This window comes from Rutidosis leptorrhynchoides, chromosome 4, assembly GCF_046630445.1.
Source record: "Rutidosis leptorrhynchoides isolate AG116_Rl617_1_P2 chromosome 4, CSIRO_AGI_Rlap_v1, whole genome shotgun sequence".
NCBI classification, from domain to species: domain Eukaryota; kingdom Viridiplantae; phylum Streptophyta; class Magnoliopsida; order Asterales; family Asteraceae; genus Rutidosis; species Rutidosis leptorrhynchoides.
Genome location: NC_092336.1, coordinates 64,434,151 through 64,450,315, shown reverse-complemented (window position 1 = coordinate 64,450,315; position 16,165 = coordinate 64,434,151). Strand labels below are relative to the sequence as shown.

The 16,165-nt window shown below is 28.9% G+C and overlaps 1 protein-coding gene and 1 long non-coding RNA gene across 2 annotated transcripts; one reads left to right on the top strand and one right to left on the bottom strand.

Moving 5' to 3' along the window:
• The first annotated feature begins 10,807 nt into the window (after positions 1-10,807).
• On the top strand, positions 10,808-12,809 carry LOC139839995 (uncharacterized). Its single transcript, XR_011757169.1, has 3 exons — positions 10,808-11,127; positions 11,403-11,798; positions 12,079-12,809. It is a non-coding gene; the product is annotated as an uncharacterized lncRNA (long non-coding RNA).
• A 200-nt stretch (positions 12,810-13,009) lies between these two features.
• On the bottom strand, positions 13,010-14,139 carry LOC139839994 (vacuolar-processing enzyme-like). The gene is given in 5 exon segments (XM_071830214.1): positions 13,010-13,423; positions 13,426-13,468; positions 13,561-13,646; positions 13,737-13,893; positions 14,001-14,139. Coding segments are annotated over 5 exon segments (549 nt in total). The 5' UTR covers positions 14,124-14,139; the 3' UTR covers positions 13,010-13,283.
• Between the last annotated feature and the right edge of the window lie 2,026 nt (positions 14,140-16,165).

Genomic DNA, 16,165 nt, shown 5'->3' with positions numbered 1-16,165 from the left:
ATATTTAGATTTCACATTAACAAGATATATTGTACATCCTTCGAATCTGATTCAACGGTCATATATTATCCTATTTACAAATATACGTATCCGTTCACCACAGAATAACCATTTCCGTTCAAATTTCATATTTGGAATTTTGACCTATCCTAATCCAACAAGTGGCATAATGAAGAAAACATTGGATATAATAAAATTTGTTAGAAACAAACGGATTAACTAATTGAAATATTGTTAAGATTCCACGCTAACTGTTCCTAGCTAACTATTCCCAGCTAACTGATTAACATTTAATTTATCGCAATTTACATTCTCGCAATTTTATTTATTGTTATTTAATTTCCGCATTTTACATACCGTCGGGACACATGTACAACAATACGTCGGATTAATTCTGAGACAACACGTTGTGCAATGGGTCATGATATATATTTATTTAATTTACGCACTTTAAATAACGGGACACGTATACAAGGTTTCGACCTATCATATTGACCCATCTATATATATATTTCGGAACGACCATAGACACTCTATAGTTGGCTATACAGGGTTGAGGTGGATTCCAAAATATATATATGGTTTGAGTTGTGATCGACACTGAGACCGGTACACGGGTCACGATACGTATTAATTAATTCGAATATTATATATTAAGTTATATATGAATATATTGGACGATTGGACAATTGGACTGCTAACTTTGGACAATTAAAATGAATTAAAAATATTGATTATAACATATGAAACTAAATAATTCTTCAAGTTTGCCACTTGATTTCATCCTAAACCTCATTTGAATCTTGACGATTCCAATCTATGTTCAAATCTTTCATGATTCTTGAAAACACCTCGATCGAGAGATTGAACCAACCACACTTCATCTACGGAAGGAAAGATTTATGCCCCTGAAAAACTCTTGAACCCAAATTCATAGCTTAACACCTAACCGTGTTGAATTCTTTACCAGTTACTAGCAAAAACAACCTTACGATTCATTTTCAAAGTAGCCAAATTTTGTCACAGCTCCAGCAAGCCAACTTCGACTTTTCGTTCTAATCAACCTTATTATAACTTTGATACATACGATTAGCTTTCCTCATCGTTATCGGAGAGCCTTTTATATTCTACCATCAGCGTTTAATCATATAAAAACACAATTCTCTTGAAACCACCTCGGTTTGAAAACCAATGACCCAGATTCGTTAACTTTGAAAATGCTAACGAAGCAGCATGGTGTAGCTGGTCTTAATGTCCAAAAGTTGATGATAAAGAAGGAGGTGTTAGGAACGCTCGATAGAAAATTTGGTATTGAAAATCGAATGGAGCTAACCATAAAGGAGACCAAGGACAAATACAAGTACCAAACTCTGTATTTAAAGAATCCTGATGATTCTGTTCTGATGAAATCTTTAATGAATACCTTGCTTCTGAATCTAAACCCTTACGGGTAAATCTTCATCATCATCCTTGATATTAGAAATTCCAAGATATTATCGTATCTTCCATTATAAATATCCTCAATGTTTCTAGAAATATTTTCACAACTATTCTTATCTGAAATCATCTATCTCTCCGTAACATCTGCGTTACAACATAAAAGAAACTGTGTTAGTTTCTAAGTTCTAAAACCTTCGAGTTTAAAATATGAATGTTTTGAAGTAGTGTTGGGAACTAATGCATGAATTAGTATAATATAATGAAACTTGATCAACTTCATTATATTACAGTAAGTCATGTTAAGTTTCTAATGAAATGTGATGATTCACAGTACCATCATCATGTGACATGTTACACGGCTCTTACATTCTATATAAATTCTAAAAATATCAAGAAAATATTTCTTGATAATTCGATCTTTTTCAGAATATTCTGGTAATTTGACAAGTCAAAATCGTACCAATACCCTTTCCTTCTTAGAACATTAGCTATGCTCATTCCAAATCTCATACCTACGAATTCCGGACCATTGCTCGCCTGACTCAAGGACAGGAAGAAGAAACGAAGGGACAAAGCCCCAAAATAGAAATTGGGGTATAGATCGCAGCAAAAAGGAGAGAGTATTAACTATAGATGACAATGATTATAGAAAACAGAAACAAGAGCATCGAAGTATAAGGGGATATATCAAACTTAACAACCACCCAGGATTTACAAACCGTGTATATCAATGCCGATAGTAATATAGAGACACGGGAGAACTAGAAACACTATCAACGCAAGAGTATAGTAGAAGTAAATAGACTCTTCTGGTGGTAGATGAAAAAGAAGGATGACAGATGTAAAAATTAAGAGTATATCAAGGATTAGAATGGGATGAAGCATACTGGCAAATGTCTTAAAGTAGGAATTAAGGAGAAAGAGTAGAAGATATGAGATATGGAAATAAGGAAACGAATGGGGTAGTTTTATAGTAAAATATCCGACAAAGAAATCAAAGCCGATTTGCCGCATTAACTCAAAGAAGATCTTGATCGCCAAAGAACCAAATCTTATTACGTAAGATTTTCTTTAGATCCCTTAAATTTCGAAAATTAATCCTAACCACATCATCGGTTAAAACGATTCCCTATTACTCATTTCACTCATTTGTGATAACTTCACTCGTACGGTTCATATAATCAAATCGTTTTATCTACATTACTCAATGATGATAAAACTCCATTATGACCTCATATTTATCATGAAAACATCCTCATTACTATCTATAATGATCTCTATCAAATTTCGAGGACGAAATTTCTTGAACGGGTAGGTACTGTAATGACCCGAAAATTTCCGACCAAATTTAAACTCTAATCTCTATATGTTTCCGACACGATAAGCAAAAACCCTAATATTGAGTCTAGAAAGTTTGAAATCTATATTCAGGTAACCAATTACCCTTTTACCCTGCCTGACGATTCACGAACAACCTATAATTTAAAACTCGAACCCGTCATGATTTATATATACGATTTACCTTCTTAAACGATGCTATTTCAAATTAAAATTTTACGTATTAAGTCGTTTTATTTTTATGATATAATTTTTGTAATTTTTTTTAAGAAACGAAGTTAAATTAAAAATGTACAATGTGTAAAGCACAACGTACAACAATGTATAGCTTAAATAGTTGAATCGAAATTAATTTGTTTACTATTCATATGAATAGTAAATGAAATGAAATTAATTAATTTACTATTCACATGAAAGCGACATGATAGAAATTATTAATTGTAAGTTACATAATTTACCCCTGAAGTATTTAATAAATACGACTTTTTAAAAATTTACGATTCAAATTTGATTCTAAACTTATTATTATATTATTATATTTTATTTCAATATTATTATATTATTATTTTATTACTTTATTATATTATTATATTATTATAATTAAACACGTTTGATTCCTTTTATTATTATATTATTATATTATTATTATATTATTACTTTATTATAATATTATATTATTATATTCTATTTCAATATTATTATATTATTATATTTCTTTTCAAAATTATTATATTATTATTTTATTAATCTATATATATGAATGATCGATTTCTTATTCTGGCTCATAAAAATTTTACTACGCATATTATCATTAGTATTTATATTATTATTATTATTATTATTACACTTATTATCAATCTTATTATTATTATTAAGTAGTATTATTATTAGTATTATACATAAAATACTACGACGGAGTGCTGTTCGAGTGATCTCAAACGGATTTTCAAAATGGGTTTTTCATATGGTTTAATGCTAAGGAATTCATGGGTATTAAATAAGGAGATTATGGGTATTGTTCGGGGGTATTGATCGTGAATCAAAGGCCAACCTTGCATTTATCATCTCCGTTGTGTCTACATACTTTCCTGCAATATTGAATCTCAGTATTGATACGTGAGCACTCAAAACTTGACTTTTATTTATTATTAGTGTGTCCCTGACTAGTGCTCGAGAAATTAGGATCATGCATGCTTTTATATTTATTTTTTTCAAAATATATTTTAGGATAGAATCTGAATTAATTACCTCTGCGGTTAAGATAAGGTATATGATATATATGTTTTTGGAAAGGTGGCGAAAAACTATAAACTTTTCATTTAGAAATCAAATGATTTTGACGGACGGATTAGAAGTTATAGTCAATTGAATTTTGTATCAATTATTAAAAATGATTATTTTTATTATTACGTCGTCGTTAAAATTATCTTTATTTGAGTATTATTATTATGAATATTATTATTATTATGATTTTTATTATTAATAATAATTAGTATTCTTATCAAAAACTATCCAATTATTATTTTGATCGTTATTGTTATTAAAACTATTAATTTATTATCATTAACACTAAAATTATCATTTTTACTAAAAGTATTATTTTAAAAAAATATTATTACGATTATAATTACTATGATCATTATTATTATTATTAATTATTAAAAACAAATAATATTTTTTTATCAAAAATAGTATTAGTGTAACGACCCGACCCAATCCATAGGGACGAATACAATAACATATGATTACATCGCGAGGTACTTGACCTCTATATGATACATTTTACAAACGTTGCATTTATTCCTTAAAAGACAATCTAATATTACATCAGAAATTGACATGTTCGCCTAACATTTCATAACATCCAAATAACCTAATCTGTCATTTACTTAATAATAATCTCTAATGAACTTCAATGACTCGAATGCAACGTCTTTTGAAATATGGCATGAATGACCCCAAATAGTATCCTTAGTATTAGCTAATGCACAGCGAAAGATTTCTTTAATTCCTGAGAATAAACATGCTTTAAAGTGTCAACCAAAAGGTTGGTGAGTTCATAGGTTTAATTTCGATATAATAATCATAATGTTTAATAAGCCACAAGATTTCATTTAATTAAATGCGCAGGATCATTACAACTGCAAAAATAAAAATCATTCATACGCTGGAGCGACTGGCATTCAATAATAATGATATACAGGCCACATAATTAAGATCTCTTCAGATATCCGGTATACACAATAATAATTAAGATCTCTTCAGATATCCGGTAAACACAATAATACATCAGTCCTATACATCAGTCGTAGAATGTAGTTTCATGAACTTGTGCTTATTTTGTAAAACATTTATAAATTTGCATGTATTCTCAGTCCCAAAAATATATTGCAAAAGCATTTAAAAGGGGAGCAAATGAAACTCACCATACTGTATTTTGTAGTAAAAATACATATAACACCATTAATCAATTATAAGGTTGGCCTCGGATTCACGAACCTAATTAATTATATATAATTATATATTGATTAACATCTGTATTACAATTAAAGTTAATTTATAGTGTACCACAATCCTAATGCTCGAGATAGTCATACATACATTAACAAAAATTAATTTGACCAAAATAGCTTCCAAAGATCTTTACATAATTATAGTCGTTTTTATATATTTAAATATAACAAATTTTATATTTTAAATATTGTTATAAAATTTATTATAGTAAATGATATTATAATTTATTTATTAATAAATAAAACTTTATATATAGAAATATACTAAATGATAGTAAATAATATTTTTATAATAACAATAATAATTTCATTTAAAATATTACTTTTATTAAATATATTAATTTTAATGTTAATAATGATAAAAGTAATAAATTAATAGTTTTATTAATAATAACAATCAAAATAATAATTTGATAATTTTTGATAAAAAAATATTATTTGTTTTTTTTAATAATTAATAATAATAATAATGATCATAGTAATTATAATCGTAATAATATTTTTTAAAAATAATACTTTTAGTAAAAATGATAATTTTAGTGTTAATGATAATAAATTAATATTTTTAATAACAATAACGATCAAAATAATAATTGGATAGTTTTTGATAAGAATACTAATTATTATTAATAATAAAAATCATAATAATAATAATATTCATAATAATAATACTCAAATAAAGATAATTTTAACGACGACGTAATAATAAAAATAATCATTTTTAATAATTGATACAAAATTCAATTGACTATAACTTCTAATTCGTCCGTCAAAATCATTTGATTTCTAAATGAAAAGTTTATAGTTTTTCGCCACCTTTCCAAAAACATATATATCATATACATTATCTTAACCGCAGAGGTAATTAATTCAGATTCTATCCTAAAATATATTTTGACAAAAATAAATATAAAAGCATGCATGATCCTAATTTCTCGAGCACTAGTCAGGGACACACTAATAATAAATAAAAGTCAAGTTTTGAGTGCTCACGTATCAATACTGAGATTCAATATTGCAGGAAAGTATGTAGATACAACGGAGATGATAAATGCAAGGTTGACCTTTGATTCACGAACAATACCCCCGAACAATACCCATAATCTCCTTATTTAATACCCATGAATTCCTTAGCATTAAACCATATGAAAAACCCATTTTGAAAATCCGTTTGAGATCACTCGAACAGCACTCCGTCGTAGTATTTTATGTATAATACTAATAATAATACTACTTAATAATAATAATAAGATTGATAATAAGTGTAATAATAATAATAATAATAATATAAATACTAATGATAATATGCGTAGTAAAATTTTTATGAGCCGGAATGAGAAATCGATCATTCATATATATAGATTAATAAAATAATAATATAATAATTTTGAAAAGAAATATAATAATATAATAATATTGAATTAGAATATAATAATATAATATTATAATAAAGTAATAATATAATAATAAAATAATAATATAATAATAAAAGGAATCAAACGTGTTTAATTATAATAATATAATAATATAATAAAGTAATAAAATAATAATATAATAATATTGAAGTAAAATATAATAATATAATAATAAATTTAGAATCAAATTTGAATCGTAAATTTTTAAAAAGTCGTATTTATTAAATATACTTCAGGGGTATATTATGTAACTTACAATTAATAATTTCTATCATGTCGCTTTCATGTGAATAGTAAATTAATTAATTTCATTTCATTTACTATTCATATGAATAGTAAACGAATTAATTTCGATTCAACTATTTAAGCTATACATTGTTGTACGTTGTGCTTTACAAATTGTACATTTTTAATTTAACTTCGTTTCTTAAAAAAATTACAAAAATTATATCATAAAAATAAAACGACTTAATACGTAAAATTTTAATTTGAAATAGCATCGTTTAAGAAGGTAAATCGTATATATAAATCATGACGGGTTCGAGTTTTAAATTTTAGGTTGTTCGTGAATCGTCAAGCAGGGTAAAAGGGTAATTGGTTACCTGAATATAGATTTCAAACTTTCTAGACTCAATATTAGGGTTTTTGCTTATCGTGTCGGAAACATATAGAGATTAGAGTTTAAATTTGGTCGGAAATTTCCGGGTCATTACAATGAGGTTTTCTGTGGTATGTTTAATTTGGAGATGAAAGAAAGGAGGATTAAAGGTCATGTTGAGAGATATTCTGTTCCTGAGCATCTTGAGTTCATTGATGAAAGATATATTGAATATTTGGATGCCTTGATGATCAGAACGACTGGAAATCAAAGAATGCTGATTAGAGTGGATCAGTTTGAAGGTGCAGATATTAATTTGTTGCTTGGATTGTTGACCAGGTGTACTAATGAACAGACTCATCCTTTTAGGGTTAAGTTGTTGAAGCACTTGCAGGATAAGTTGCCCATGTTGAAGAAAATGAGATATATGAAGAGCAAGTGTAAGTTGATTGAGAAGGAGCTTGCAAAACTGGAGGAGTAGAAGAACAGGTAGTTTTGACATCATCAGATAGGGGGAGATTGTTGGAATATGATCTGATGAGTCAAAATGTTTTGCAGGAGTTTAGAGTCTGAAGATGCAGATTCTGTTCTGGTCAACGTTTTGATTTCTTGTTAATAAAGCTATGAGAATTCTGGAGATCTGGATAATTGATTAGAAGATCACGTTTTGATTTGATATTATCTCTAGAAGATAAACGTTGCATTGTTTTGAATATTTAATAGTTTTGAGTTTATCTTTTCCTAAGTTATAGCTAGGTAGTTTTGGAAACCAAATCTTGGAGATTTGGTTTAACCTTGTATAAATAGGGGTATGATGATTCTGTGTATTGTATCTCTTGATCACGAATACTTTGTCTATCTTATATTATCAATTCGTGTTCTCTCAATTTCTTGTTTATATAATTCTTACTTATTGTTTATTGAGAGTCTTGTGTTCATAATCAAGGATTGTGAATCAATACTACCGCAAAACATTAACTGAAACGAACAACTCCGCAGCGAAGTGCGGGCACGTTTTACTCGTTAATTTCAAAATTGAACTTCAATCAATCTATGCAATTCGCTATGTTTTACTTAATACTCTGTACAATATTATTTTTTTTTATATTGATATTTCTATTTTTTTAGACGGTTTATAATATTATTTTGTTTTATATTATCTATGTCAATTAAAATTTATATTTATAAATTTGGATCAATTTGGTTAAGCTTTTTGATCAAACCTTGAGAAAAATTAGCTTGACAATATAAACCAAAAATTTTTTAAAAAATCCAATGTGTTTTCCTCCAATCTATTGAGTCCGTACAAAATATTAAGGAACATATCAAATGGGTATCAATTCTAAAAGCTCAATAAAATGGGTCGAGCATAAAAATAAATATCGTAACAAGTTTCATCCATCAAATGTAATCTTAAATGTAAAAATCAAATGTAGCATAAACGTGAAACTTAATCCTAAATGTAAAAAACAAAAGTAGAAGTATATGTCCCGTTTGGACCCATTTGATCTATGACCCGTTTCGACTCATTACCCAACCTGACTCATTCGGACTCGTTTAAAAATCTGACACATTTGACCCATGACCTATCTCAACACAAACCCGTTTTGACTCGTTACCCAAACCGACCCACCATGACCCGTTTGCGAGGTATATTATCTATTAAACATTATTTTAAACTAATTTTAATTTTAAGTTAACTAAATTATATGATACAATAATGGATAATATTGAATATATTAATTTTCACACCTAAATATATTTCTAGTTGATTTACAAATATCAACATTCCTAGCTCGAACAAGATAATGCTAGATCAAAACGTATCAAATAGAATAGAAATAATAGAATTAATGAAGGTAGAATATTTGCACATATTATTCACTATTTAGACTCATTTCTTTCTAAAAGTAGGAACAAATTACAAAGGTAGATGCATATATGGGACATGATCGAAGAACAACGTACTCCATGCAAATATATATATCTCATCCAATGTATTATATAGCATTAGTTTCTAGCTAGATTATGCACTATAACCAACAATTGCAGGATCCCATTGTCCCATGTCGTACGAGCTACATGATGCCTTTGCAGCTTCATCCATAGATTACTTAATGTTATTGTTGCACACGCCAGCAAATAGTGTATGCTTCATACCATAATGAGTCAATGATCCACAATGTGTCTCAAAAGTTCGCACCTTCATCATTCAAACATTCATATAGTAAAAGAAAAAAAAAATTGTAACCCAAATGAAGATAAACCGGAGAAGTTAATAGGTTTGTTTGATTACCATCGTTTTAAGACAGTCCCAATCGTCCACAATGGCCATTTCGTTACGCCTAACTGCTATTTCTCCTTGTAATAACTTGCCCCGGATTATATCAATACTATTATCCCACTACAAAAAAATATCACTTTTTTAACACTTATTTTTTGACATTAGTTGAAAGCGTTAAAAATAATTAAATTTTTTAACACTTATTCGAGTAAAAAAGCTACTCACATTTACTTGAAATCCTTTGGACACGTATAAGTGCCGAAAAACTCTAGACACTTTATACCGTCTGTAATGTTTGAGTTATTGACGCTCAAAAGCGGAGCTAGATTTTTAAGTTAATGGATGCTCGACTTATTTATAAAGAATAACAATATATATTAAATGAAATAATAAAATAACATAATTGTTCTTTCTAATCATTTATTTTTTAGATGTAAAGTATATCAAATAAAAACATTGGGAATATCATTTATTTCTTTATATTTTTCCAATGTTTTCTTTCATTTTCTTTTGTTTCCCTTTATTTCTATTTGTTTCCTTTCATTTTCTTTTGTTTCCTATTATTTTTATTTGTTTCCTTTCACTTTATTTCTTTTAATTTCATGTCGTTGTGTTTTCCTTTCATTTCCTTCATAAAAAGATTCACAAATGTCATTCATTTTTTATTTATCTTTCATTTATATTTAATAAATTTTTGTTCATAAGTTTAGTAATATCTACTAATAAATATATATATATATTTGAACTTTGACGTAAATTATTAAAGGAAAAACAATTAAAAAAACCTTTAGAAAAAGTCGAGAATGACAAACATTTTATTTCGTATATTGTATAGTAAGATCTTATAATACATTAGTCGAATCTCTAAATGGAATTTCATTTAAATATATTGTGGGCTTGGGCTAATAATAAAATATAGAATAGCTAGACTCGTAATACAAAAAATTTAAGATTACTCATTGACTATTTGATCGATTGGTTAAGATAATTTTCTCTAGTTAAGATACTAAATAATTCTTTCGAATGAGCAAGTTGGGGGTGATTGAGCACCCCGAAGCCACCCTATAGGCTCCGCCATTGTTGACACTTGTGGTTGAGAAAAACTATTCTAAGTTTTAACAAATACAACTGTCTACAAATTATGTGCATATAACTATTAAAAGCATTGAGAAATTAGGCCCAAATAAACAAACTACCCATTTCTAAAAGAAGTTTAAATTGTGCTATTGTATACATCCCAAATAACATCGCATAAAGATATCGTATATAGCAGAACTATATTAGGGACTGCGTGTATCTCTCTCTATCGAACCCTAACCCTAAATTCAACAGTTATTTTCCCTAATCATACACCAAAATTACTCGAATCAACCAAGATTAAACGTGATTTACATATTAGTTTAGTTCACCAATTGCATGATTTCACCAATTGCCTTCATATTACACTTCCACCAGCGTAGCTAAACATTGAACTACCGGCGATCCTATTGTCGTTGCTCACTAACATCAAATTTGCACCGATCTCGAAAACTGCCGCAGGTATGATCGATGTCCATCTCTTACTTGTGTATAAATATTTTATATTTTGGTAGGTGAAAGTTTTGGTTTTGGTTGTTTTATTTTTTCTACAATACATTTGATTAATATTGATATGAAGAATATGTTACATATTAGGTCAAAATGTTACAATACATGTGAATTTTGTATAAATTTGATAAAACTTGGTGTATATTTCGCTTTGATAAGGTATGTTGTCGATTGCTTAGAGTATAACTATTATTAATACGCTAGCATTTTGTGTGGAAATTATGCAGGTTGTCAGAGGAGATTTCATTCCTGATAATTATGCTTTGTGTAAGCTTTCAACTGACTCGGCACCAATGTACATAGTGCAATACTCTTTTTGTTAGACTTGTGAAGGCGAATGACTATAGTTTATATGTTATATGTGCTAACTAATCAAGTTTCTAGAAATAATGGATTAAGAATATGTTGTTCTTGTTGGAAACAGGACTCCGTGACCGAGTGATCAATTCAAGTGATTATCTCTCTTCAAGGTTCAATGGCAGTATCTAACATGTTTTTAGTCTCAGGTTTAGATTGGAAAGTACTAAGATGCGGCGATTTCAGGTTTATTTATATATGTTAAGCTTTCTTGAACTTCAAGTGACATTATTCAAGCTGAAGATTGTGCTTACAGAATTGGCCAGGTGACATTCTTTTAGCTTAATGATGTAACGTTTGTGCTAATTGAAATAGGTTTATGGTCATAGTTTACTGCCAGAGAGTTGCATTCAATCTTGTTGCTTATGTGTTTATATATTTTTGATTGATATATATTTGCAGGTGTCATTAGTGCAAATGACACAATTTGATGTCATTATATGGTATTCCCATATTTGGCATCCTTTTGGATATTACGAAGTATATGTTTTATATGAACGTATGTATTAATTTTAAATTGTTATGTCACTTAAGTTTTCCTTTCAGGGATGTTGTTTAAAGAAAGTTAGAAAATTTGGTGCAATGAAAGATCTATTTTTGAGGAATTGCTCAAGGGCGTTCAATGATCAAGTAAACATTAAATTATCATGTTAGTATATTTTGTCTTCATGGAACACTTTGATCAAAGATCGAGATCAGTCATCTATGCTCTTTCCTGTCCTACTAGTATTTGCACACACTAGCTTGCTTAATATTAGCATCTTTTTGCAATATTTTTATTGCTTTCATACTGCAGTTTCCATTTCATATATTTATATTTTATATCAATATCGTTAGAAGAAAAAGAGTGGACTTGAAAAGGTATGGCTTGTTCTGTATCATAGTGTTTACTCATTTTCTTTTTGGTGCTATTATTCTAAGTTATTATCTTGTTTTTATTCAGGTCATTATGTTCTTGTCAAAGTATGATAAAGAGACAAAGCCAACAGAAAGCTTGCTAAAGAGACAGATGGGTATGTATGGAAATTTCTCGTTAAGTTCCATTGTTAGTAGTCTGCAACTTTTTGAATAAATTGTGGTCTATGAATAACGGCTCTAATCTAAGCCTACATTATGGTGTACTCTATATTCTTTTATATTATTAAATAGTTGTCCTATCACCATTTTAAAAACACCAGGTCAATGTTATGTGGATTTTTGTATATATAGTTACTTTATTGTTGCTTCTGTAAGTATTCTAGCAATTATAAGTGATATGATTAGTGAGTAGTGGAGCTCTCTGTAAATTTATATGATGTACTCTATATTCTGATATGATAATGCTTTTTGCTTTTCAATAAAAGCTTACATTATGGTGTTTTTAAATTGGTGATAAGACAACTATACAATATTACAATAGAAAAATTCAATTCAACATATAATCAACCTTTTCATCAATAGATGAAAAAGACTTTAAGAAATACAATTGATCCAAACACAAGTCGAGGCTTCCCTAAAACTAAACAAAGAGTCTAAACTAACTAAGCCCGAGCTGAACAACCGTAACACTAAAACGCTCACGGGACACAAACAAAAGCACAACCAATAAAATATCCAAATCTAACCAAAATCTACTAACATATAAATGAACCAAAACCACTGGTAAAACTACCCGACATCCGTTTTACCTTTACCTTTTCGAGTCTTTATGATCGGCTTAACAACCACAACATCAACCTTCAAACGATTAAATTTCTTAGTAAGATCAGAAATTAATACCTGTCTTCCAACCAAGAAACACTGTACAAGTCACCTAAGCAAGTGTCAAAACCAGGGGGTGAGGGAGGGTCCATATTCGGACAATATGTGGCCCAACTACTCTCGTTTGCGTTTGATGCAGTTGTCACATAAGACCCTCAAAAATACTTCCACTTTGACATGCTTCTATATATATAACCTACACGTTTTGTAACATTTTAAAGATTAACTTTTCGTCGTTAATGGTTAGCTATATTCAAGAGATTGAAATGTTTCTTAGTTCATTCGTACCATCTCATCGTAAGTACCCATTGCATGCTTTACCTTCAAAGCATTGATGAAATCAGTAGCATAAACGTGAGCTGAGGTCGGCATCTCTATATATAGTAAGTAATAACACCATTATAATCAATATCTATGTTAGTAAATAAATTAGCTAATTGTGGTGAGATTAATGGAATATATACCAAGGACTCCATGGCCACCATGATCGCTGTAATACACAAAGATTGTATCTTGAGGTTCGCTCGATAAAACTTTCCCGCTTCCACATGTCACCCCTGAGGCGTTTCCAAGAAGCAAAGCGTAGAAATTGTCTGCTGTCACATCATCTCCAGTGTAATCCTAATTAAAATAGTGTATGATCAAATTGTTGTTTGATTTCTTATATAAGTCATACTAATAAATATACAGGAACATAAAACTGGTGACTAACTAGTTAGTTAACATACCTTTGGTACACCCTCGTAAACATCGGAGCCATCCGGACTGTTAATAATGACACCAGGCCTTGGATTCTTTGTGTTATTAGCAATGTCATCGTACATGAACACGATTATGTTCTCATCGTACATGAACACGATTAAAAGAACTCCCTTTTAATCCACAAATATAATACTTATAATTTATTTATAAATAAAATTGATTGATTAATCAAGTACCAGGTTGTTAATCAACTAAATAACTAAAGCGTTTGGACTTTGGATTGCTTATTAACATGGATAGGTGATTCTGTAGGATTAATGTGCAAGGTACAACATATAACTATATGGCCAACCTCATTTGAGCCTTCGAGGTCAAACACATATACACCGAGACGTCAAATAAAATATATATATGATGTATATATATTACTCAAGTAATAAAATAGTAAATCGAAATTAATTCATTTACTATTCATGTGAATAGTAAATGAAATGAAATTAATTAATTTACTATTCACATGAAAGTGACATGATAGAAATTATTAATTATAAGTTTCATAAACTACCCCTGAAGTATTTGTAAAATACGACTTTATGATATATAATTGATCTAATAATTTGGATTTACGTTTCATTTTCAAAAGGTGAATTGAAATTAATTAATTTACTATTCACATGAAAATGACATGAAATTATTAATTATAAGTTTCATAAACTACCCCTAAAGTATTTGAGAAATACGACTTTTTAAAATATAGCATTGTATTTGAAAATGATCTTGATTTCTTTTGATTTGCTTTTTGCTATCAAACAAACGAATCTTGATTTCTTTTGATTTACTTTATGCTACCAAACAAATGGGATATATTATATATTCATATATGTGTATCATATTACGAAGTAATTTTTGAATCATTCTAATGCTTTCGATGAACTAAAAGGAAAAACACATATTACATATTTTGGGTTCATAATATTAATCAAAGGTTGATTGATTATTACTTGGGTTTGGACTAGCATCCATTGACGTTGTTTGAAGTGTAGTGTGGACTATCCAAAGAGACGGTCATATTTTTGATCGTAGGTTTCTCTCCTTCAATCAGGTTCTTCAAGAAAGGTTTCTCTCCTTCAATCAGTTTCTTCAAGAAAGGTATATCGTTTACTCATCTTATGATTTATATTCTTCACAATTATTATGGTGTAACTGGATTTTTGGGATCGTTAATCATGTGCATGTTTCATTAAATAAGTGAAAATTTAATCTTGTTAAATTTTGTTCATAAAATAATAAAAGATTATTATTTTAACTATCCGCTGCGTTAATCTGTTTTGGTAAAAGTACACACACGATTTTCCAACAGTGGTATCCGAGCCGCTTTTACACCATCTTAATTGTCGCGTGATTTTCTTTAAATTTAGCTTTGTGGTGAATTGGTAAAAGTCGAAACCTTTTTGGTTTTTAAAGTCAACGCGGTTGATTTAGACTTAACCTCATGACGCACAAATATGATTGAAAGAATATCACTATTTTAAATTGTAGGTTTAATTGTTATGGCTTGAATATTTATTATAATTGTTGATTGTTATATTCCATGGTTATACACATGCATTGTAACCATGGACAAGCCATATATAGGTTTTAATAATGTAGTTATTAAAATTGTGATTGCATACATAGCCCGTAATGCCCCGACCTATGTGATTGTTGTGATTGTTGATTACGGCAATATTATATCATGTTGATTATTTATTTTATTAGAAAGGCCATTTTGAAGCCAAAGTTGTATTGTATTTATTTTTCATTTTCATAGTATTGTATTTCAGTTTATTTTAATTTGTAAAAGTACTAGTTTAGTTGTATTTTCAAATTTAAATAAATGTAACAAGATGAAAATTGAAGATAAAGATGCAACACGAAGTTTGACTTAGAAGATGGCGAACAGGTCAAGTTGACAACGATGGCGTTTGTCAAGTTTTCACTTGATTCTTGAATTAAGTGGGAGCTACGATATTACCCTTAGTTTGACCTCTTGATCCCATGTCGGCTCATGGGATTAAGCATAGGATTTTTTGGGCTAGGCTATATGTGTGTGATGCATGGTTGTGTTTTATTTTACGCATTTATATTTAATGGTTGATTATAATATATGATAAATGTTTTTGATGAAAACATTAAATAAAACCGGTAACGA